At 41.9% G+C, this 26221-nt stretch overlaps 2 protein-coding genes and 1 long non-coding RNA gene across 3 annotated transcripts; 1 reads left to right on the forward strand and 2 right to left on the reverse strand.

Annotated features, from left to right (window-relative positions):
- Positions 1-2320: 2320 nt before the first annotated feature.
- On the reverse strand, positions 2321-7865 carry LOC130163297 (uncharacterized). Its single transcript, XR_008826458.1, has 3 exons — positions 7653-7865; positions 5655-5705; positions 2321-2390 (listed from the first exon to the last, which is right to left on the reverse strand). It is a non-coding gene; the product is annotated as an uncharacterized LOC130163297 (long non-coding RNA).
- On the forward strand, positions 7143-17165 carry usp44 (ubiquitin specific peptidase 44). Its single transcript, XM_056367395.1, has 6 exons — positions 7143-7211; positions 9350-11051; positions 12530-12728; positions 13635-13743; positions 14339-14589; positions 15425-17165. The coding sequence occupies exons 2-6, from the start codon at positions 9498-9500 to the stop codon at positions 15547-15549; spliced, it is 2238 nt and encodes a 745-aa protein (XP_056223370.1). The 5' UTR covers positions 7143-7211; positions 9350-9497; the 3' UTR covers positions 15550-17165.
- Positions 17166-18431: 1266 nt separating this feature from the next.
- Positions 18432-25665, reverse strand: metap2a (methionyl aminopeptidase 2a). The gene is made up of 11 exons (XM_056367397.1): positions 25485-25665; positions 23186-23281; positions 23034-23096; positions 22798-22900; positions 22087-22248; positions 21819-22000; positions 21103-21197; positions 20893-20989; positions 20451-20554; positions 19985-20100; positions 18432-19593 (listed from the first exon to the last, which is right to left on the reverse strand). The coding sequence occupies exons 1-11, from the start codon at positions 25633-25635 to the stop codon at positions 19341-19343; spliced, it is 1422 nt and encodes a 473-aa protein (XP_056223372.1). The 5' UTR covers positions 25636-25665; the 3' UTR covers positions 18432-19340.
- Positions 25666-26221: the final 556 nt, after the last annotated feature.

Genomic DNA, 26221 nt, shown 5'->3' on the forward strand with positions numbered 1-26221 from the left:
TCACCTGTCTGCCGGCCTCGCCTCGCCAAGGAGAGGTGAGTGAGGGAGTGGATGTTTTCTCACAGCCGAGGCCGGATAGCCTCTTGTACCCACGTTTCCTCATTCGCGGCCCATTCACAGATTTGTGGCAGAGGGGTCACGGCTCCTCCTCATTTCTGCCGAGCTGTTTCCAGACAGCAGGGGAAGGGGTGAACGAGTGCATACAGGAAGAGGAATGTGTCTGGAAGGAATGCCTCAGGGCCAGTGGAGGAAAGTAACTGAGTACTTTTACTCTAGTACTGTACTTGCACTTGAGTGTTTCCATTTTGTCCTGTTTTATCCTGCTGTACTTTTCGCTCCACTGCATTCACCCTACAGTTTGAGTCATTGGTTACTTCACAGATAGATTTTACTACAATAAAATATGATTAAATAAAATGTTTTATTAAAAATCAATCCAGTGGTTCACAATCATTTTGGCTTGTGACCTTTTTACAAAAAAGCAGTGTCTAGTTGGACCTCCTTTTCATGTTGCAGGTGTCTAAATCCAAGTGTCAGTCAAATGTAATGCAAATTTTAACCAGAAGAGAAAATGTGAGTTCATGCACATTTCCATCCATTATACTGATGGGCAGATATTAGATATCACTTGGGTGCATTTCAGATTAAGAGTTGGAGCTAATTTTCCAGCTTTGTACCTCCAAATTATACAAAATGGTGTAATTTTAAAAAGTTACATATGAGTCACATGCTTCATGTATGTCATGATTTATTCACAAAATGTTTCCATTACATATCTTTTTTTTATCCATAAAAACAACTTCTCTATCTCAGTCAAGTCTATAAACTATTTATGGATATTTCAACCTCTTTTCCTCTTGTTTCCACTCAGGTTCTTTAATCCACACATTGAATATGTGCATAAAAAGAGGTGGATGGAAACGCGCCTCATGGGTTCCCTCTCTAAACTTCTCACATGGTTTCATTTAAATCATTGTTCAGGACCCAAAAAGGTCAAATTATCCAATATTCCCCCATTAATCATCTGACAATCCCGCAGATTTATCCCGTGACCCACTGTAGGTGGGCCTGACCCCTGAATTGAGAACCACCGGATTAACTATATATATAAAGGAGCTCTGACTTGATTCACCAGTTGCAGCACAAAACGTTTTTACTTTTACTTAAGCAGGATTTTAAATGGACTTTTAACCCCCAGGTTGGGTGGGGATGGAGGTGTTTGATGGGTGGGAACTGGCCTTGAGGTGTAGATGCAACACAAGAACATAGACTGCTTCAGCTGAACCATGGACTTCCTCTCTCTTTCTCTCTCTCTCTCTCTCTCTCTCTCTCTTGCTTGCTCGCTCACTCATTGTCCTCAGATTGACTGGCCATTCTCAGCCTGTGATGGAGATGTCCTGTGGGGGGTTGCATGGTGTGGGAAACTAGTTGATGAATGAGTGTTTGGCATGCTCGCACAGATGCATAGTTTGCTCCGGTATACTTTATGTGTGTGTGTGTGTGTGTGTGTGTATTATTGTAGTAATGGCAAATGCATGCATGTGTGTATAAAGTGTGTGTGCGTGCCTGTATGAACACAATGCCTCGCTTGTGTTGCTATAGAATAGAGTTATGGCCTTTGTCCTATGAGCATTCTTGTGTTGCTATTGGCCCCGGAGCGCATGGCAGCTCCCGCGGGCTCAGGGACAATAACTCCCCCACCCTCCCCTCCTCTCGCTGGGAGTCACAATGCCCCTCTTTGGCAGCACCCATCACCCTGAGACAGACGCCTCGAAACTGGTCTGCTATGGGTGTCACACAGCAACCGGCACCCAGAGGTCCTGGATTGGGTTGCACCAGCCATTCATAAATCCATTATTATGTTTGAAGGTGAAGTTATTAGTAACTAATGGTTGCTCCATTAAAACTTAAAAAATGTTGGTACTAGTTTCTATAAGGAACCAGTTATAAAGGCTTTATAAGCTGTCGTGTGCAGAACGTAAAATACTGTAAAATGTTGCTGTTTTTATTACTTTTTGAAGTGAAGAAGTTTCCTTCCTGTTGAATAAAGACCCTCCTGCATCAGTGTGTCCTGTTTAAATCAAATGATTTGGTAATAACATCGCTGTGTTTCTAATCCATAATAAAGCAGGTATAAATGTAGGTAATAATCAATCGACACTTGAATGGGTCAACAGGTTTGCAGCTGTGAATTTTAGTATGACATTACCAAACATATGCCGGGGTCCTCGGCCCAAGTCTGGCCCATATACCTTCACGTCTGTGCAGATTTCGGCTCTTATCCTTTATTTTGATATTGGTTGACGAACATAATATTATCTGTACGGGCGCCAGAATTGGTCCAGATGTGGAAGTAGCATCTGACAGTCATGCTGTATGTGGAACCAGGTCTACATAGGTCAGAAGAAAACAATCATGTAAGTATGGGCTGGATCTATTTGGCTAAGAGTTAGTCAGTCACCTGTAACTATAGGCTGAATGTTAATACATTCTTGGGTTCTTCAACTCATCAAGCCTGTGGTTGTAAATTAATAATCTGTCTATAAGGAGATTTTGCAGGAGATCTGCAGCCCTTTTCCAGAAGTGATCAAACAGCCATTTGGACGAGTTTCCTAATGAATTAAAGGGGCTATATATAAGTTTTCTCTGCGCCAAATGTGGTTTTTTGATGTTATTTACTGACTTAGTCGATATTATTGGCATTGCATTTCATATTTTGGGGAATGTTGTTTTATTCTTGTGGAAAGTGATTCAACATCTTCAAGATTCACATCATTATTAGACAGCATTTATCAAGTTTCAGGTCAGATATGTCGACCTTATTCCATATCACCTCTTTTACTCTTCAATCTAATGTTAGGTTTGTTAGCTGGTTATCTAAGGAGGCTCCAGAGGAGAGTAGAAGGAGGGAAGTAAAGGCAGAAAATATGGAAAGAGGGAATCTTTTTTGTTCTTTGCCGTATGGTCAGAGGAAGCGTGTGCTGGATAAGTGAGTCATGTGTTCAGTATTATCCCATCAGCTGTGATTCACTTACAGAGGAAATGAGAAGATTGAGGCAAAGGAAGCCTGAACGTCCTTCACTGGAGTCCTTCAGCTAAAAATATCCAGCTCTGTCCTCAGAAACAATCCATGCTCTTTGGTTTTACTTTATAGCACATGAAAACACACACACACACACACACACACACACACACTCACACACACACATGCATGCACACACGCATCAGGAATGTTTTTCTACCTGAGGAGCATCGGAGCAAGCCAGAACAGGGAGGACCATGTTGACATAGCAGAGTGATTGAGACGCTACTGCTGATTATTATACAGCCATGCAAACAAGGACCTGATGTCATCGAGTCATTATGAACCAACCCACACGTCAACGTGACAACAGGCAGACGGTCCGAGGAGGAAAAACAGCCTCTCACGACTTTTAAAAAACAGATTAAACCTCAGAAGCTGTCAAGTCGCCAACGTTAACATTCAGGCTGAAAATCTCAGGAGGAGAAATTACAGGAGATGTGTTTGTGTACAGGCTGTAAAGCATTTCCTCTGGCTTCACCAGCACCTGTGTTTTCACCTGCCACAAAACCAACACCGTAACCAGCTGCGTTTACACCACCATGAAACCCACCGGAATGGCTTCCTTTCACTGAAATTACCAACCTCTTCTCACTGAAAACGGGCTGCAAAGCCACATGTTTCTATGTGAGCTCGCTTATGAATTTCTATCCTTACCAGACCCAGGTTTTGAAACAAGGAGAAACTCTTTTAAAGGACCAGTGTGTCGGGTTTATGGGGATCTATTGTTTCCATTCGTGTATAATCACCTGAAACTATGGATCAAGTTTTCGTTAGCTTAGAATGATACCTGAAGGCCACGTTGGTATTTACGCTGCTATATGCCACTAAATCCTACACTCTGGTCCTTTAAAGCAACTCCATTTCATTGGTTCTCACTTTTGCAAGATAATGGTATAAGGTTAGCACTCTGTGGTTTATGGTTTAGCCACAGCGTGTACTGGTATTGTGTAAAATCCTCCTTTGTTTTTTCTGTACCTTCCAGGTGAACACTTCCATCTTTGCAATCAGATTCCACTGTTGATGCATTTATGTGTCTTGTTCAGTCATGCAAAATTTATTCAAAACAAAAAATTGTTGCTGCTGCCCTAAACATAACAGGAGATCTACCAGACGACAGAAGAGAATAATAAAAAAAAAGGGTGGAGTTTTTTCTTGAAAACAGTCTGCATTCATAGTTTCTATCTGAAACATATTGTGTGTATCCTTGACGTCTAACAAACATGTTTATCACACTTCTTGGCGCAGTGCTGCCACCAGCTGTTGATACCGCCCGTGTCCTTGTGGTCGGTTGCACAGTATAAACAAAGCGCTGGCCCACTTGTCATAACATTGCTCCATAGCGCTGATGGTGCCTTTAATTATGTGGAAATATCAGACTTCTACTTTAAAGCTTGGTGCATGGTTTGGTGCTGAGCAGGTCGAGTGCACTGGGTTTTATTTGCTTGTTTCCGGAGAACAAGGGCTCATGAGGAAAGTGACATTGAACCATTCAGTAAATCTGCCGTAAAACCAAAACAATGAGCTAAAAGAAGCACCAAAGCGAGGTCAGGCTACAAGGTTGAGATATAACTCTTTGGACAAATCACTACAAGCAACAGCCGAGGTCATTTGATTCAATCTTAAAATGAAAACTAGTGATGAATGCAGCTTTAAAAAGACATCAGTGAATCAACATGGGGTCCTCGCAAGTACAGTAACAGAAAAATGTGAGTGTATGAGTGAGAGAGAGTGCAGATGAAAAGAGGATAGGGAGGGAGGGAGGGAGGGAGGGAGGGTTAGCATGTGTGGACATGAAGGCGGGAAAGGCCCGGGGACATAGAGGGAGAAAAACATTAGAGGTGATTCACAGGCATCGCATGGCACATCAACACATACCTCTTTCTCTAAGTCACTCACAAATGCGCCTTAATCTCTCTCACACAAGCCTCTGGTCTATTGTCATAAACGCACTCGCATTAAAAAATAAAAACGAACACACACACACACACACACATACACAACTACTACCACACTAGGAGGTTTTAGAGAGCTTGTATGGATCAGCTCCCCACTAATCAGTGCATGAGAGGGATTCTTCACGTGCGTGTGATGAGATGAAACATCCTCCTTCAGGCACAGTTTCCTGAATGAAACTCTACTCCTCCCTTCACACTCTTGCAGAGATGTTTACCTAATGTGAAATTACCGTCATGTTTATATTGGGATTCATTATGGGTTATAATAACATTTTTTTGTATAATTTAGCATTTAATGGTTAAATTTTTATCCATTGTGGTTGATGATGTTAGAGTAGAGACAGTACAAGTGTTGTTTTCTTATAAAAACACTATCTTAGACTGATAGCATCTACACTGTGAGTGCCAGCAGCCCCCATTAACCAGCATAAAGTGCTACATTTGCATCTCACACCAGCACACAAGACTTTAAAATACCTGGTTCCTAAACTTCAGGGCAACGGATAATACACACACACACACACACACACACACACACTTATGATCCATAAAAATGGAAGAGAGGGGGCTTAAAGTTAAGGAAAAAAACTGGCATAGTTGTAAGATCACATTACCTGAGACGGGCAGCTGCAGATGGAGAGAGATGGAGGCAGAAACGGAGGCATCTGCAATTAAAATATTCCGTATGTGAGGGAAAATACAGAGTGGATGAGCAGTTTTGGTTCCTGCAATAACAAAACATGATGTCAAATATGAAAAAAAGAATAGGTTTAAATAATGGGTACATGAAGGCATTACAGCAGACAGCACACTGTATCAGAGATAAATGGGAAACTCAACATACAAAGACGATTGGTGCAGCAAACAAACACCAGCTCCAGACTGTTGGAAATATATACGTAGTCTTCATTACTCCTAAGACTTATGTGGGATTGTGGGAATGTCTGAAAATGAGAAAATATTGGGATGATGTATGGATAGAGGCAGGTCTAAGACGGCAACCCCCACCTGGTAAAGCCAAAGACAGATTTGTGATTTGTAATTATGGGACTTTGTATATAAAATAGACTTGAAACCAAAATCATTTGACAAGCACAGCATGGGTTTAATAAATCAAATCCATCAATTATCCAAAGGATGTTAAATACTATAAGGGATAGCAGTTAAAAGTTAATACAACACTCCCATCTAGTGGTGTAAAATCGCATTGCTTCTATTTCAGTATCAGAGCAAAGCAGTGATTTTTTATCTCTCTTTGGCTTGATGATTATTTTCATGAAAAGTGACTCTATAAAAACTACACATGTGATGGAAAGTAACTGAGTACATTTACTTAAGTACAGTTTTTATGTACTTGTACTTTACTTGAATATCCATCCTCTGCTACTTTTTTTTTTTACTCCTCCATACTACAGAGGCAAATATTCTACTTTTTATTCTGATACTTTTGACAACTTTAGTCTCTGGTTTAGTTACAAATTCATATTAATAATGTGGCTTCTGTCTTTTTATATTTCTCAACAGCTGCTCACTGTGGGTTTTAGCAAATGTTGCTCAGACAGGAATAAATTGTGCGTTTTTGCAGAACTAATTTGATTTGGTAGCACTATGGTGTGTGTGGAACTGACTCAACATGAACCACAATGCCCGTGTGTATTGTAATAGAGGAACATGAGTTCAAAGTTGTGGCTTACTGTTGTGTTTTAATAGTTTTGGGGCAACAGTGGAGCTCTCTTATTGTTATTATTAATTAGATTAGCTATTTGTTCATTTTAAGGGATTTATTGAGTAAAAGAAAAATGTAGAATATATTGACCGGTATTCTTTAAGTTTTGAGAGTACTTCCTCCGCCACTGTACTACACAAAATAAATGAAGAGTACTACTTGTACTCTTAATACATGTAGCAATAACTGACAGGAATACCAAACACGTGACAAATCACTTAAACTACAATAAAACTAACACTGAACTACTATCATCAAGAGGAGCTAAAATTATATTGTTTTTACAGAAGATGAGTAAACATCTTCAACCACAACATCATCATCAACAACAACAACAACACGTCACGTATCGAGGACGCGCTCGAGCCAACACCACGCGACAGGGACTGACAAGATGGCGATCATTTTAGAAACAGAGGAGTTACTGCCATGAAGGAGAGGCTCGGTACGGTGTTTTCTTTCTATACAGTGATTTCTCTGGTACATATGTTACAGAAGAGATGATGGTACATTCGTTCTCGTTAGAACCCACCCGGCAGGTTGGGTTCTTTTGGAAGCCGTGCCTCGCTCCGGGAGCTGACCTCCGGCTAACGCATGAACTTGTTAGGATTATCGCTGCTAGCCCTGGCTGGCTAATGCTAACTAGCATGCTAGGCTAATCTTAGCTAGGGCTCTCTGCTCTCTGTAATATATACAATAAAAGCGGTAGAGCCAATGTAAGTGGCGCTTGTTTGCGTAGGCTCTAGTGTTATTTTAAGCTATATTAGACATTTATTTTTTGTGGTTTTTTATGGCATTTTATATTTTCTGTGTGTTTGATTTCAGTATTTTGGAATCGCAACTCCTTATAGCTGTATCAATTACATGTTAGCCGTGGCTAGCTCACCTTAGCTGTGGGAGATGGGCTTTAAAGTTGAATCGTTTCGTCAACCTTATCGTGTCTCTCGTTTTGCAGTTTGTTTAACGGCTACGCTGGCTGTTCGTGGCATGCTGTGGCTTTTTTTACTCAGAGTTTATGTGAGGCGGTGAGGTGTACAGCCACTTAAGACCATGCAGTCACAAGGACAAACCAGGCGAAGCGCGCTAAGCTGCTGGTAAAAACTTCAGTTACATTACAAACTCTGGAGCAACTCTCCACTGAGTTCTCGTATTGTTTGCTTTATTAGACAGCACTTCTTCCACATATCAACTCAGTGGCATTGTTCCTGAAGCCATATGGTGATTACAGTAACTTATAATGCGGATTATCCTTATCAAAGTTGCTGACTCTTGTTTATTGCTTATCGTGATGCGAGTCCAACTGAAGGCTCTGCGTTTAAGGATGTCATGCTGTACGATTTAGCAAGACATGTGGTTAGTTATCAACTCAGCAGGATCTGTCTTGGATCCTTGACAGCACTGAGATTTTATTTATATCACAGTGCCTGCAGGCACTCATAGCAGCACAGTCTGATCAACACTTATTGAATAAACACGCCCACTCCCACAATATAACTGGTAAACAAACGCCTCATGCTTGATTTGCTTTTTTAATGTGTTTAATGAAATGAAGGAATAATACTGCTTAATAGTTTTTAACTAGACATTTCTGAAGTTGGAGACCTTATGTTTGCTCATCCTCCTTTATTCCAGCATCTCAACACTTTCCTTCTCTGTCATCTAAACCATTATCCATCAGTCAATTTTCATTCCTTGGTGTCCCGTCTTCCATTACTGCAGAAAAGGTTACAGAAAAGTTCTGTACCCAGACAAAAGGCGCAGCACTTTGCAAGCCCAGTCCCCCTTTTGTTGGATAATCTTACTTCTTTGACCTCAGTAGGGTGGGGGGGCTAGATAGGGCTCAGCCCACTCAAGGATCCACACTTTGTCAGCTGAGGTACACCAACCCCCGGGATGTGAAAAGAAACCAGAGGAGGTTGGATTGGAGACAGATTTTTGGGTTTTCTGTTTTTGAACAACTCTCTTGCAGTTAGAAGCTTTAAAAAACAAAGACTGGGATTTAATCAAGAGGCAAATCCTGGAGCTTCTTCATGGTGCATTAGCTGTCCCTCACATTAGGAAGCTTTTGATAGAGGAAAATATCATCATATCCATGTAAAATCATCGTGCTACTGTCACTGCGCCCACTGAGTTTTTTTTAGTGACTATTTCTGGAAGAGGTTTGTCTTGTAGATGTCCTCACATCCAGGTTTAACAGTCCTCGTTACTTACACACCTTTCTGCTTTTGAGTGGAAGTGTCTGGCAACACTCAGTGCAGTCATGTTTATCAACCAGTGAGTTCACTGTTGGCCTATGTTACTGTAGGGAAATATTAATGCCTCCTGGCAGTTTGCCAGTTAACTGTGTGTAGCTATGGCCTCATAAAACAGTCATAAAATTGGCGGTCAGATGTCGTGACTTTGAGATGATAATTTTATTGTGTGGCTTGATCTGTTTGAAGGAAAAGAATAGGATGTCATTATGATGTAAGAAACCACCAAATGTGCATCAATGGGGAAAATATATTTTTTTAAATTTAAAAGATTTTTTAAATATAAAACACACACTGTTTTGACTAACCAGACCTGTTCTCTCTGCTCTAGACACCACCATGCCCTGGAAGGGTCCCAGTTCTCGGATCACCATGGTGATATGAAGCTAGTGTGAAACATTGACACGCACACCCAGACTCACACAGACTGTCAGTTATTGACTGACACAGTCAGCCAGCTCAGTGGGCAGGTGTGTGTAATGGACAGGTGTAAGCATGTTGGGCGGCTGCGGCTGGCCCCAGACCACTCCATCCTCAACCCCCAGAAGTGGCACTGCGTCGACTGCAACACCACTGAGTCCATATGGGCCTGCCTGGGCTGTGCTCATGTGGCGTGCGGGCGCTACATCGAGGAACATGCTCTGCAGCACTTCCAGCAGCAGCACCACCCGTTGGCTATGGAGGTTAATGAACTTTATGTTTTTTGTTATTTGTGTGACGACTATGTCCTGAATGATAACGCCACCGGAGACCTCAAGCTGCTTCGTAGTACACTCAGCGCCATTCAGAGCCAACGCTATGAGGTTACAACCCGCAGTGGGCGCACCCTCCGCTCTGCTAGTGCTGCCCCTGACGCCCTCATGCCATCTGGTGCCCGCGAGCTGCAGCTGAGAGACGAGGACAGGATGTTTACTGCCCTCTGGCACCGCCGCAGGGCGCTTATGGGACGTGTCTTTCGCTTCTGGATTGGACTGACTGAATGCGGACAGAAGAGGGAGGAGGAGGAGAGGAAGAGAGAGGAGGAGGAGGAGCAGAAAAGGGAGGCGAGGGAGAGGAGGAAGGCTCTAAAGAGGCAGCTACAGGAGGAGCTGGGGAATGCTCCTTTGAGGAAGAGTCGGCGTTTACGTCGGAAGCGCCAGAGAGTTGCAGATGCGGCAGTTACAACGCCATCTCAGAACAACAAGGCGAAAACCCCTGTGCCCCAGATTCCCACCCGCAGGCCACGGACTCAAAGTCCTGTTGCTGCTACCCCCAAAAAAGCTAGACGGACAAAAAAGGTCCAACCAACTACCAAGCTCCGGAGCCGCTCCTCTACCACCAAATCAAAGCCCAAAACGCCCTCAGCGACCCCACGTACTGCCCAAACACCTTCCCGCCGCAAGCAGAGTACCAAACAGGGTGGCTCCCCCTTTAAGCGGCGTCCCACAGTCACCCCCGGAGTGACAGGCCTTAGGAATTTAGGCAACACCTGTTATATGAACTCCATCCTGCAGGTGCTAAGTCACCTACATGTCTTCAGGGAATGCTTTCTGCGCCTGGACCTGACCCAGGCACTGGAACTACTGGCATCTGCCGTCCACGGTCAACTGGCAGGGAAGGCCTCATCCCAGTCCCCCCTCCTGTCCCAGAGGAAGGGACCCCAGAGCAGCTCATGCTCTGGGGCAGGGCTGAGTGGCGGGGCATCACGGGCCCGCAGCATGGAGCTGATACAACCCAAAGAGCCCAGTTCAAAGCACATTTCTCTTTGCCACGAGCTGCACACCTTGTTCCAGGTCATGTGGTCCGGAAAGTGGGCGCTGGTATCACCTTTTGCCATGCTCCACTCGGTGTGGCAGCTGATCCCAGCGTTCAGGGGCTACGCTCAGCAGGACGCTCAGGAGTTCCTGTGTGAGCTGCTGGACAAGGTGCAGCACGAGCTGGAGAGCACCGGCACGCACACGACCACCGCAGGAGTCCCACAGACACAGAAACGACTCATCAAGCAGGTGCTCAGTGTGGTCAACACCATCTTTCATGGCCAGCTTCTCAGCCAGGTATGACACACACACACACACCTGTAATCAACTTACTTAACAACCAGTGAATAACTCAGCAGTTATCACAAGCTTCATCTGACTCACACCTGGTGCATGCACACATTCACCCACTCAGATCTGCCCACACATACTGGTTGCATTGATAATTCAACAGCCATCATGGGGCTCCGGCTGAACTGTATCACAAAAGCTGTTTTCACACATGCACTGCAACTCTGAACCTCTCTAGACATCACCCAGTGGAGCTATATACGTGGGAACACAAACGCCCCGCACCAGTTGAACTGGGCGTTAACCGGACTTTACCCTGCCAGCTCCAAAGTGCAAAGTCTGTTTTAATATTCAGTTGAGCTGATGTTTGAATAGAGCAGGTAATTGTCCGGAGAGTTCACAGCGAGTGAGTGGGCGTGTTAATGTCGTTACTATCCTGCACGCTCTACCCATGTGTCACCCTTCAGCTAAACCAGAGCACGGCTTAATTCATAAATCAGATTAAATTAGACTTGATGGATTTCTTTCTTAAAATCCTTAAGTGAAGGTTAATCTTCCAACACTGACATGAAATATAAATTGATAATATTTTCAAGGTCTGATTTGGATGGATTTCATACTGTTGTTTATTGTTTTATTGTCTTTTAATTATTTTCCATTCTCAGTTCTCATATTATTTTTCACTCTCATTGTTCATGTCCAAATATTGTTATATAAATATTGTCACTTGCATTCATGCTCCTTTAGTGGTTTATTTGGGGATTTGTTTTGTTTCTATTCACTGTAATTGTTCGACAAAACAATGTTCTCACATAAACAAGTAGAATAAACAAGATTTTCATCTTATATTAAAAACAACCTTTTAGTTGGAAATTTTTGTAATTTCGTCTTCTGTGATATCTCAGCTGTAGTGTTGTAGTGTCAAACCGAAAGTGTAATAGTTCCACTTCATTCTCCCAAGAATAACTAACATAAGTCATAAAAAAAAAAAGACTAAAGGTTTTATTGCACGTCCTGGTTGTGCACTCACTGACATGGGATCAGCTGATTAAAATGATAATACTTGGATTCATGGACATGAATCAATCAGGTTCTTCCAAGTAGCTGATAGAAGAGGCTGCAGGGAGTGTGGAGGGTTAGTGTGAGGACAAGAGATCGGTGTCTACTTGTAGAGGCTGAGCACACACTGTGACACCTGCTCATGCTGAATAGAGGGGCTGTGTGTCTGCAAGGGTTTTGGGGGTATCTCGGCCCTGTGGCTGTAAACTAGTAATCACTATGCCTAAAGTGTGACGGTTTAAGTTTGTATTCTTCATGAACTTTACTTCTTGTAGTTTAGAGATGGTATAAACAGACAGGAAGGCACACAGGACGGCTACAAGAGAAATATTTACACAACGGTTGGATTATATGTTTAATATACCACCATACCCTTCTCCTGTGACTCGCTCATCTCTTTATTTCCCTCACTCTCACCCATGCAGGTGACGTGCCTGGCGTGCGACCATCGCTCCAACACTGTGGAGCCTTTCTGGGATCTGTCTCTGGAGTTCCCCGAGCGGTATCACAGTAATAGCAGGGAGTCGGCTGCACAGGCTTCGTGCCATCTGACGGAAATGCTGGCCAAGTTCACAGAGACTGAAGCACTGGAGGGAAACATCTACGCCTGTGACCAGTGTAACTGTGAGTTGAATAATGTAAACATACACACGGTTTATCTTTTAAGATGTCAGGTATTTCACACTGATATAAACACATTTATATCTGGGATTATTATGACATGGTCTGTCTCTTATGTTCCTTCCCCAATTTAAATGATCTACTTCCTTAACATTTATGAAGCCGGTTTGGAGAGGAAAAAACTAAAATATGGACATTTTTACTTTTGCCATAAAGATCCTAGGTTGCTTTTGAGTATAGCATATCATGGTTCCTTGAAGGACTTGAAACAGCCAGTGTGGAAAAAACAAAATAATTGTAGTGGAACATCATCAAGTTAACAGCCAACTTGTCTGGTGTTGAATTAATGAATTATAACTTCCCCCCTTTTTACCCTTTAGAGAAAGAGATGGTAGAAAATGAAAAATGGCATCTAACGGGCCTGGTTGGAAACAGAGGTCACTGTCTTAAGCAATAGGTTGCACAGACGCCATTAAGTCCCCTGTTTTTAGAGGTGTGGTTGTAATGCCAGAAATATTGTCATTCATTTGCAGAGAGGCTGAGTGAGTGGTGTGGAATATGATTAAACTAAGTTATCTATAAGAATAAAAAATGCCCCTAGCTGTCCCTGATAATATTGAGTTAGTATTTCATAGAAAATATTTACACCTTTGTCCTAATTTAGAAGTCATTACTGAAGTCATTAGTCATTATCTGGATAAAAGGAGGGAAAAGATGAGAATGTTTTTTTTCCTTGCTAAACTTCATCAAATCTCTGATTACAGCCTCTCAGATGTTGTGCAACATTAACATTTAATTATATATAATTATTTATTTCTTTGCCACTGGTCGCAAAGATCAGACGACAGGCAGCAGAGTGGTGTTTGTATGATGTTGTACTACGTGTTAACTCACTCCTCTTGCGTGCAGCTGCTCGACGCCGGACCTCCTCCAAACCAGTCACGCTGACTGAAGCACAGAAAAAGCTGATGGTCCACAAACTGCCTCAGGTCCTGCGGCTTCACCTCAAACGCTTCAGGTGAGATGACGCAACACCAGAGTCAGTCAGTCTGCCTCGCTCATTCAATTAAATACGACTTCTGTCATCCCTGCAGGCACACAACAACAACAACAACGATGATTACAAAGTTGGGAGCAGTTTTAATATGAATATTGATGCTGAGTCATAAAAGCCTGACTCTTACTGGCTGGCATGTTAGCAGCTGGATAAACAACACAACTTGTGTGAGATATATGTCCCTAAAACTGCTCCTTTGCAAAATTAGTGCAAAGTAGCTTTTATGAAATGAAAGCATAAATACACAACAAAAATATAATTGAAGACTCCCATAACGTCATATCAAAAACAGAGATCTTATTTGCTTTATATTGCCATACATGTGGTGATTCTGTGAAAGCTCACAACTGTGATGTTCATGTTTGAACTTAAGTTGAAAGATTGGAGTTAAACCACAAAAACAAATACACTGTTTAAACTTTGGGTTTATAAATCAGCAAAAACAACAGGGTTAAACCAGACGAGACTGTCTTTAGTCCATGTGAAGTTTTGGCTCAGCTGCGATGCAGACTAGTCGCTCAGTGCGTGACTGTCTCTGTGCTGTGATGGTCCTCAGGTGGTCTGGGCGGAACCACCGGGAGAAGATCGGAGTCCACGTCAGCTTCGACCAGCTCCTCAACATGGAGCCCTACTGCTGCCGGGAGCCGTCGCCCAAAGGCGTGCCCTGCTCCAGTCCCAGCAGCCCCGGCTCCGCAGGCTCACCGCGCCCCAAGCACTTCCTCTACGAACTCTCCGCTGTGGTGATGCATCATGGGAAGGGCTTCGGTTCCGGCCACTACACTGCATACTGCTACAACACAGAAGGAGGTGAGTAGAGAGCACGGTGGGATTTAACTTCAGTAGGTTTTTGAAGGCAGCGGATTGACATCAGGTGTGAGACGCTACTGGAGCATCCACAACATATAGACAGCAGGACATTTTTGCGATCCTGTTGAGACTACACTTAAAATGCTGCTAATAAGAAATGTAAATTGAATATATGAGTTTGAAATTACATCTGATTAGCTTGTCTTTTTTCTCTCCGACGATGCCAGCAGTTTCAGCATTTATTTAGACCATTCATTCTAAATTGCAAGCATACAACCATTTCACAGTACCATAGATTACATTTTTTTTCTACCTTCATTTATGCAAATTGATGACATCAATTTACAGACTCGAGTTAGGTGAAAGTTTCTAGCAGGAGTGAACATGATATGGTGGATATATGTAAAGTATGAGCTGAATTTCTGTCGAGAAATCCCATGAGAATGTCACCATGAATGAATTATTTTGTAGTAAGTAGAGCAGCTGATGAGGACACAGGTTCATCTTCAGGGTTTGAAATGATAGTGTGATTGAATATATGCTATTATGGAATTGTAAATTACTAACTTACGTTTAACGTCACCACAGTCCAGTTCTGATGTCAATGTGTGAGCTATTATAACACAGGGTAATTTCTTAGTTTTAGTTTTGATCTGTTTACTGTGCATAGTTTGATTTAAATATTAACACATTTCTGAATGTAAATTCAGATCTTATATGTTTATAAACCACAAGGTTGACAGCATTAAGCATTCTAAAAAAAAAAAGACCAAACCTACGCTCTTGATATTAGTCCAACTACTGACTGATTGTTTTTGCTCGTCTTCTCCTGCAGGCTTCTGGGTTCACTGTAATGACTCTAAGCTGAATGTGTGTTCAGTGGACGAGGTCTGCCGAGCTCAGGCCTACATCCTCTTCTACACACAGCAAGTAACTCAGGACAAAGACCGGCCGCTATAGGACCACAATCCCCCTCCTCCTCCTCCGCTGCAGCCTGACCACTCAGCGAGACGATATCAGCACAGCCCCACCTTTCGCTCTTTCTCTTCCCTCTCTGTCTTTGGGCATTTTATATCCTGGGAGGATGGGTGGTGTTTTTAGTCTATTTTTCTAAATAAGGAAAAAAAAAAGAAAAAGAAGGAGGACTCCTTTTTAAAACCTGGTTCTGCTTTGTGAACTTCTTGTATATGGTGTTTATATGTAGGTATTTAAAAAAAAAAAAAAATGGTGATGTTTGTGTTTTGTGTACAGTTGTATTTTTTATTATAAAGAAGAGAGTATCAGCCAAGTTGTGTCTCAGTAGCAGCCAACAGACTGGCTGGGTATGACTACACACATACAAGTGTCCTCTACAGGTCGTACAGGTGTATTCACGTGTCTGCCTCCCTGCGTTGGTGGCTTGTTGATTGTAAATTCTGTTTTGTTTAAATCAACTGAAATGTTTCTCAGTCACTTTAGATAGTCAACACAGAACTGGATGTAGGGTTGTACAATGTCATTCACTTTCTAGAAATGGCCTCCCTGTGTTTTAGACAGGTAAATGTTTGGACAGGTGTTAACAACATGGCTGCATTTAACCATATTCCTGCCAGAAATGCACTAATTATTACAGAACAGGTCGTCAGTGTTGTTTTGTTTTTTTTCTTTATACTCAGACTCTGTGTTGGTTCATAGTTAAAAGATCTGTACACAAGCAGGACAGGAAGTTTATTTTCACTCTGAAGTAATCCTCGGTCTGTCAGGAAAAGAATTGGCAGACCTCAAGCCAAAGCCTTGGGGGAATGTTTGGAAAAAACTCAGTATTTCCAAAACGGTTCAAGGTTGTTTTTTTTCCTTCCTTTTTATGACTGATTGAGGAAAAAGAAAAGCTTCCAAAGGGATTTTTTTGGGGGGGCTAAATACTGCCACCTCTCTGCTCCAGAATGTAATTGTTTTCAAAGTCTGAACCAACCAGACAGATACTAGTGTGCTAGAAAAGTGCCCTTTTGTTGAAGAAGAAAAAAAAACAAAAAGATATATTTTTATAGATCATATCAGTTAAACAACGTGGAATCTGCACAGCTGCAATCCCACACGAACCAGCATTTAGATGATGAATGTATTTTTATACAATCCTTCTCAGAGGTTTTAGAAAAGAGGCTGACTGTTTTTAAAGTTTTATACAACCGCTATTTGTTCAACACCACCAGCAGTTATGACAGATTTCACTGTTCACCATGAATTAGGTGTGTGTACTGTATTTGTACATGACTGTGTTTTATTTACCAGCTGTTCAGTAAAATATACAGATTTCTACAGTGTATACAGATTGTGATATTTATCTCCATACTGGAGAAAAAACAAGAATCTCCACCTCAATCGTGTTCCCTCTGGATTTATCCATCAGGGGGAAATTCAAAGCACACTTCATATTGTTTTTCCTTCATTGTGAGACATTGTTGGCATTTTTCTTACTACTACATGGGTGTGTGTGTGTGTAAATTTATGGAAGTTATACTATGCAAATTGTTACCTCAATTTTTTTCTAGAGAAAATTACCTCAATAAATGAGAATATTTTTTCATTTTTCTACAAAAGGTGCCAGTCTCTTGCTTTTTCTCATCAAGAAGAGGAAGCTAGCCAGGTAAATTTTATTTATATAACCCAAAATAAAAACATGTACTGCCCAGGACTCCTTATTGATTCAGAAAAGAAAAATGTAATTGTCTTTTAATGGGGGAAAAAGTAACAAACTTCAATGAATTCAAGAATATGAAAGCTAAACTAAATATTATTAATATTTAAGAAGCTTTAAACTTTTTTCCTTAAATTAATAGTTTGACTTTAAGAGAAAATATGTTAATTTACTTACTTGTTGGATTAGGGAAAAACGTTACTCCCATTTTCAAATCTGTCCGTTAAATATGAAGCTAACTAGCTAAACTAGCAACCGGTTATCTTAGCATTAGTAGAAACATATGAGGAAAGTTAGCCTGTTAGCCTGGCTGTGTTTAATGGTAGAAAATTCCGCCTAGCAGTACATCTCAGTCTCTCCTTTTAACATGATTTATCTTTATTTTTTTTAAATATGTAAAAACAAAATATAAGTAGGAAAATTGTCGGTTTTCGGACTCAGCCAGGTTAGCTGTTTTCAGTCTAAGCTAAACTAAGTGGATGCTAGCTGTTGCTACAAATTTTAATGGTCACATTTCAAAGTGGTATCAAACTGCTGAATACGTGGAGATATTTATTTCAGCAATATCACACGAGAGGGAGTGATGATGTACTGAATATCAGCAGGGCTGCGGTCGAGTACCGAAGACAATCATTATCATTTTGGTTACAACACAAATAGTTCCCCAACTAGCCGCGGTCAGCTAATCAACATAAACATTGTCCTCACCTGCACAGTGCACACTAGCTTGTGTACACATTATCTCAGGTGTGCGCTTAAGTCTCCAGGCTTCTTCCCTTCATCCTCTTCTGACGACCATACATCAAATGATATCTCTGAAAATATATTAATCTTTGCAAAGTTTGTCAAGTTTAAGATCGATAACGACCGTTAATGTAACGCTAATTAACGGTTGATAGAACACCGGTAAAGCGGAGTGATACATGTAGTTAAAAGTCCCAGCGCTGCAATGCTCTATATCAGCACTCATGGACTGACTCTAGTCCAATCAAATTACTTGGTAATTAATGATTCTTAATCAAACTAAATCTCCCAAAATTCACAAATATGTTTAAGGACGATCAAAATTGTTGTCAATATAAGATTTCAGCTCTACCTTAGATAATCAATACTGTCAATATACTGTTTTCTCGTCCTGTGATCAGAGACATTAGAAGAGGACCGCCCACAATGAGCAAAATTATTTTAATCATCTTTTTTTTTTCTTACAAAAACATTTTCAGGGAGTTCAAAATGAAGCATTTTAATTTGGAACATACAGTGGCAGCAGCATTTTCAAAGATATTTTACAAATATCAAAGAAACGATGACTTGAGGGCCAGAGTGCAGAGTTCCCCGCCGCCTCCTCCCCTCAGGTAGCGACAGAAGCCAAACATACAGCTGCAGATGCACTGCGTCTGTGTGAAGATGGTGTTTAGGACTACAGCACCCCGAGCTTTAAATGTTAGCTGTTTGCAGAGATTTGTGGCCGGACCACTTCTTAAACCCCGTCAGTAGCATTTGTGCTTAATTTAGCTCAAGCACTAAAGCACTGGAGGGTTAGAGAGGAGCCAAAGAAAGTTTGAAAGTAAAAGGGGGGTGGGGGGTCTGAAGGTGTTCCCCACCCTCACCATCTGTTTGAATACTGGGGTTGCACTAAATTCATGGCAACATTTTGAACTGTTTAACAGTTAAAACAGTTGTTTTTATTCAGTAAAACGAGGTCCATGGGACATTGAAAGAAACTACAATGCTTCTTCCGACAAAGATGTGTTGGCTTGTTTACAATTTCTTTAGCTGTGTTGATGATGGAAAACTCAGAAAGCCAGTCTGTCCACTTTTCAAGCTGTGAGTGGTGCATTATGGGTAGAATACAGTAGCATTTGGCATCCTTCACTGCTGCTCTGAGAAAACCACTTCCTGTGTTAGAAGCTATCATCTCCTGTTTCTCTGAAGGAGGAGTTGCTAACAGGGTCTGGAGGTGATGGGTGGTGGTGGTGGTGGTGGTGGTGGTGGTGGTGGTGGGGGGGGGGGGTGGGAGGGAGGGAGGGAGGGAGGGGTCTGGTGGTGGGGTGCTGTTGTTGCGGGGGTTGGGGTGTCAGTAGTCGTCTCCCCGGCTCACCACCTCCTTGCAGGTGGGCCTGAGCAGGATGGTGTGCTCGAACTGAGCGGTGTAGCAGCCCTTGGTGTCGCAGAGCGGAGGGTAGGGGTCCACGATGCCCAGGTCGCACAGGTTCTTCAGGGCCATCAGGTACTTGCTCTCGCCCAGGCGGTCCAGCCAGCGCCGGCAGAACGCCAGCGTGCCAAAGTTCTCGTTGACCACGTTCAACAAGTGCTTCGCTCGGGGCAGCCTGGAGAGGAAGGAACCATCGATGACATCAGAGCGTATCCCAGACGACACTTTAAATATTCAGTGATCGGCTGCTTTGTGGACGACGGTCTAATTTCCCTTTAGGATGAATGTTCTGACTTTTATAAATAGATCTATGGACTTTTATCCTCATCAGTCATCAAAGAAATTATATAAGCAACTCCAACAGTGAGTGTGACGCCTGTTCGTTGCATTTTGACTCATTTAAGAATTAGAGGTGTGAATTTTGACACAACATAAAAGCTTTGATTAATCTTCAGGGGTTGTTGTTGTTGTTGACATTTAACAAATAAATAAGTAAACAACACACTAACAACTCAATAGGTGCAGGTTTTGTTAGACCAGAAAGGATTCATGCTTTTAACTTTTACCTGATGGGGACGTGGCCAACATCGAAGTTTTTCATATAGTGAGAGCACTCCATGTCGTCGTGGACCACACCTTTACCTGTGCTGCCGAACGTCTCGATGGCATAAACCTCTCCTTCCTGCAGGGTAAAAATATACGATCAACAACAGGGTGACTGCAAGCGATCAGGAATAAAGGCTTTAAATGGTCTAATCAGTTAGTTTTACTTTTGTTTTACTGTCTGGTGGCTGCAGTTTTCTAAAATATGCAACAAACATCTCCATAACGCACCAAACAGTAATTTAAATTATGTATCTGTAACTTTATTGTGAAATTATTCTGTTGCCTCACGTCTTTGTGCCATAAAAAAAAGAGAGAATGAGAATACAACCTGTTTTATGCCACAACTGCCACAGATAACTGCAGTAAATAAACAGTTCATACTGTCACTGAGACAAACTGAAAGACTGATGATCTTAATGAACTCGCCTCCATTCTCGTAGCTTCTCCTCCTTTAACGATGGGCACAGTCTTCCCAGCGTGTATCCTGTACTGGCCGATTGAATGACCGTTCAGGTTTCGGATCGGCTTCACTGCAGGAGAAGAAAACAAGTTGCACTGTTTTAGTTTTCTTTCTGGATGTACTTTATGAACTGGCATTAATGACTAAAACAGCTGAGATAGAGGAGTAGTATGTGAATTTCATTAGATTTTTAAAGTGTTTTGTGTCTCATTAAGATATTCTTTTCCTGAATTTAGGATATTTTCAGGAGTTTGAACTTCAGAACATTACAAATATAAAGCTGCCTTTACACAAAAACATGTTTCTGAAAGCACAATTCAATAAATGTATCTGTAAATATCAAAATACAAGTTAGGTTCCACCTGCTAATCGTAGCTGCATGTCTGGTGTTTTCAGGTGAGAACGTACCTTGATATGTTTTGCCATCAAGCTCGACCTCGTAGGACTCCATCACCTCTTGAATGGCCTCTCCAACATCACACAGGCGCACATCAATGCCGGCGTTCTGACACGAACAAACAGGAAGCCATCAGCTACAGATCAGACGAGGTGTGTGGGGGTGTGGGTGTGTGTGTGTGTGTGTGTGTGTGTGTGTGTGTGTGTGAGAGAAAGTCCTACTTTGATTCCAGTATTGGTGGCGTCTTTTACAGCCTCCAGCAGCTTGTCATACTTTGGGTTAAATGTGACAGTGAAGGCACAGTCAATGATTCGCCCTGCAGACACACACCAGAAGAAGAAGAAGAAGAAGAAGAAGAAGAAGAAGAAGAAGAAGAAGAAGAAGAAGAAGAAGAAGGAAGAACATCTGTTAGGAGGGCCGGGGCCCACTGGTGGGTACTGCAGGTATTGCAGGTGAGACGACAAATCATTTGCAGAACAGCTGGCTACAATTTGGGTGAAAAGATGTAATCATAAAATAATATATAATATAAATAACTTATTTCTAAAAACATTCACAAACATTATCTTTAAAAACATTACAAATATTGTACAACTTCTTGTATTAAGTCACGTCACTGTGATAAGCCATGATTGGACCAGACCACATCTTATATTTGTTTACGACCTCAGTCTGATTCAGTCCTGAATGTTCGATCGTTATCATGAAAATAAAAAGCTCTGAGGACGTTTATTTTACCTCTGTACTGTCACGGGGTCGGATGTGGATCACCAACATTTTTGAGATTTGGTCAGGAGTTGGAAAAGGCTGGGAACAACTGTTCTACATTAATGACTAAGTGGCAGCCATTCTGACTCTGATCCATTACGGATATAAAGTGGGCCCTGAACGCATCAGCACTAAATGTAATGGACGCAGCTCTTAATTCTTGTGTTACCGTTGATGTGCGTGCCGAAGTCGATCTTGCAGACGTCGTCGTACTGCAGGACAGTGGTGTCTCCGGCGTTGGGAGTGTAGTGGGCAGCACAATGGTTCAGAGAACAGCCGGTGGGGAAGGCCAGGCCGGCGTTCAGCCTGTTCTCCTTTATCAGCTTACGAGAACAGTCCTCCAACCGCTCGCTGAGGAGGAGGGAAGATGAGATGAAATTAAACTTTCTACAAAATCACACTGATGAAGCGAATCACAGCGATGAAGGCGTCCTCACCAGATCTCGATCATGGTCATGCCGGGTTTGATGAAGCTGCGGACGTGCTGGCGGACCTGTCTGTGGGCCTCGGCCGCCTGTCTGAAGTCGTTCCACACCTCTTCGTTGGCTTTATCCAGGACCCGCTTCTCGTCGCTGGTCGTGCGCCACGCCGCGCTGCGACTGGGAGACAAACACAGCAGCAGCTCACGTTTTAAACACCATTATTTATGAAAAGGTGCAGCTACTACAGAAGAAAGAGGCTGACCGTTTTGGACAGTCAGTGGTGAAACTGAACGTGTTAATGCTGCACGCTGTGACAACACAGCTCCTGAATCATCACCTGACCAGGGTGATGACCAGAGTTTATCTGCAAGGCAGCAGACTGAGGTGCTGCAAGGTTATCGCAACAATTATTTCCAATGTGCACATTTGAATATATGAAAAATTTTAATTTAGGCAAAGTGATGAGCCGATAAGTAATATTTGCAATTATAATTAATGCTAATATAAACACCTGTTCCATGAGAATATAATGGGGAAAGATGGAGATAAAAGAGACAGACAACATTAAACACAGTCAGGATGAAGTGCACAACCAACAAAATAAAATAAAAGACACCAGCAAGAGCACGACCTCCTTGACTTCCAACGGGATTGATGAACATTTAGGAAAGGAAAGCTGCACACACTACACAGGTGTAAGTGTGAGTGGCATGTTTACGTTCTTACCCATCCTGTGAGGCGGGGTATTCACACTCCTGTCCCATGGGGAACACCCCGCTTGGGTACAAGTCACAGATGGGCACAGACGGAGGATCAGTCTGAGATTTGGCTGAGAGGAAAACAGAAAAACACCCGTCAAACTGACAAACGCGAGTCTTACAGTGAAGGTTTGAATCCAGGACAACACCTCAGAGAACAGTAAAATGCCTCTCCCTATAAAACACATCACGTCGTCAACTTACGTCCTTTCTTCTTCTTTTTCTTCTTCTTTTTTTTCCCTGCTGAGTTTTCTCCGTCATCTCCATCTGTGCAAGTGAAGACGCTACTGTTACACCAACCGCCAAGTGTGATGTTTACATGTGATGTGTTACAACTGCGTTATCAGGTGTGTCACCTTCTTCGCCGTCCTCCTCCTTCTCTTTGTCTTCTATCGCCTGCTTCTCCAGCTGTTTGGTCACTTCGCCCACTCCATCTGCCTCCGGCTCAGCGCCTGCAGCAGCGGCAGCAACGAGAACATACACACAGGCCAGTAAGCGATTACGTCGCTGCAGCCGAAATGTTCTGTATCAGCAGGAAGCAGCAGACACAGTTGTGTAACCAGAGGTAGAACCATTCATTCCCAGACTGGCATGATCCCTCAGAGCAGGTCTCTTAAACAACATTTTTACCAAATCTTTATACTGCACCGTGAGGAAAATTTGGATAATTTTATGTCAGAAAACAGAAGCCAAGGAGCTAAAAATAGAGTTAGTAAGTACGTAAGCAAGTTTATCTATATGAGCAGCTGTATAGCCACTTATATAAGTGACTTTCAGAGCAGATGTTCAGTAAAGTTTCACAAAAGACAGACATGAAATACAGACATAAAGAAATTCACTAAAAAAGTAAAAACTATAAAACTGTTAGAAGTTTGATGTGACGTGATTAAAATGATTAAATGGAGGATTTTATAATGAAACTGACGACAAAGCAAACGATGTCTGGCCGATGCCCACTCCCATAAGGTCAGTTTGATCCCTGATACAGATCCAACAGGAAGAGGTGAAACTCTACAGCATGAAGCCAAAAACTCTCATGAATTCGATCTGATTTTTAAGGAGGTAAATCAGTTGTAGAGTTCGCAGAAATACGAGTGTCACTTTAACTATAAAAAGGAAAACGTTGAGAGCATTGTGGAAGATCTGCTGATGTTGGAGAACTGTACATTGAATGCTGCTTGATCAAAGTGGCAAGTTCTCAAACATTATGGATGTAAAGTGAGTCACTCATTTTTACAATGTACAAGAAAAAACATTTTTTTTATTTAATTTGAACAAAAGGCATTCAGGTAATATTTGAACGCTGTAGTAAACAGGACACTGTCATCATGAATAAACCCATGTTCCTGGGAACCGTTCTGCACTCTGTATTTCTGATTAATACCGTACATTTGTATTTTCATCAGGCTCTGCAGGTCTGCAATACTGCAGTGGTGCTTTTAATTTTAATCCTATTGTTATCGTCAGTCTGCTATGAATTGACAATTTCCCCAAGAAGATCAATAATGTCTATCTATTTATCTGTCTATGTATATATCTATCGATCTATTTATCAGCGTTTGACATTTTTTTACGATGTCTCTAAATTGCAGTTAATTTAATTGAATTTGGTTTGAAGTGCACGGGAATAAAAGCAACCATGAGCTTATATTGTTTTGATTTGGTTTATTTATAAAATACAGCATCTTTTCGCTGTTCTTTCCTTACATAATAACTCTGGGCAATGGGGGAATTACGAAACAGGAAAACTTGGCTGAGGCTCATCGCATTCGGCAACAGTCACTAAAGGGAGCGGGTTGGGTGACAGGGTTTTTGTGTTTTCTCTCAAAATTAACAGTAAATTGCTTTAAGTTCGGGCTGTGGTTAATGTCAGTGCTCCTGGATGCGGTTCTGACCAAAGCCCGGCGTGTTACATGAGGCCTGACAGTCCACACCGCTCAACCCGCATGGCTAATGAGGACCAGTGTCAAGTACGACAAGCTACACCACCGTACTTCCGGTAGGTTTTTCAACATAAAAAAAGTCAACATGTCTATGAGTAAATACAGTATATACACCCTATCTTAACTGGCAACGTCATAGCAGGCTACCATGGAAATCCATTTGCAGTTTTCCATATAACTATTTTGTGCAGTTAGTTTCTTTCAAAAATGAAACGCTAATTTTATCTAATTAAATGTGGCAATGTCATCATTCAAAATGGAAAATGGAACAACACCCATTTTTCTTAACTGACGACAAAGTTTGAAATTCACAATTTGGTTAAATAATTTTAAATTAAACAAATAAATAAATACATAATGAGCAACATGAACGTATCTACTCTTGGTAATCTTTATGTACACGAACTTAAGACAAAATTTCTAAAACCACCAGTACGAAGTCTATTTTACGTTCTGCGTTTAAATACTTTTTATACATTCATCAATTAAAAGTGTTTTTAAATGTCTTTGAAGAAAACTCGTAGTAACAAAAGTCATGGTTAATATTCTGAGCTATAACGGTGAAAATCAAACTTCTTTTCCACAACCAAAACGGTGGACCATTACTTTGAAGGAAACCTCCCACCGTTTCCGGTTGGGTCGTTACAAACTGCAGCTAACCTGTCGCAGCTCTGCTAGCCTGTTAGCATGAAACAGCTCAGAACAGCCTCACCTGTCGTCGCAGACTTCTTCTTCTTCTTTTTCTTCTTCTTTTTCGCGGTCTCCACCGGGTCGGCCTCTTCTCTGTCCTCCGCCTCCCCGTTCAGCTCCCGGTCCGGGACTGGTTTCTGGTCCGCTACCTGCTCCGCAACCACGTCCGCCATGATCGCAGACGCTGCTGGAAAAGGAAGCGCGAGGGATTGTGGGAATGCTGTGTGTGATGCTGCCTTCAGGTACAGTCTGAGTTTTTAGATTTATTGTCAAGTAAGCAGTAAAACCCCCTACCACGTCAAAAATTACTTCTATTTTAATATTTTTTAGCATTTGTTTAACATTTATTTATGTACAGGTGTATCTTTTTCTTAATTCTCATACTTCTATAAGTGGCGAAAAGTAACTAAGTATATGTAGCTAGATTTTACATTAAAAAGTATAATATGCTTTTAAAATGTGATACAAAACTCTTACATACAAACAGAATCTATCTCAGATGTCTATGAGCTATTAGCAGTTCCACGGCCCATTTCCCCTCTAAGCTTCTCATATGGTTTTATTTTAATGATCATTTGAGGTCCAAAGAGATCAAATTATTCTATATTTTCAAAAAATGAAAGGTTATAGAAAATATCATGCAGCCATTTGGAACTCATCTTATAAATGTAGTAGTAGAGTAATCAGAAATCTGAGCTCATGCAGAGCACTTGAAGGCATCACAAAGTACAACATGCTGAATCAGCTGTAGTGGAGCAC

This window comes from Seriola aureovittata, chromosome 22, assembly GCF_021018895.1.
Source record: "Seriola aureovittata isolate HTS-2021-v1 ecotype China chromosome 22, ASM2101889v1, whole genome shotgun sequence".
Lineage (NCBI taxonomy): Eukaryota > Metazoa > Chordata > Actinopteri > Carangiformes > Carangidae > Seriola > Seriola aureovittata.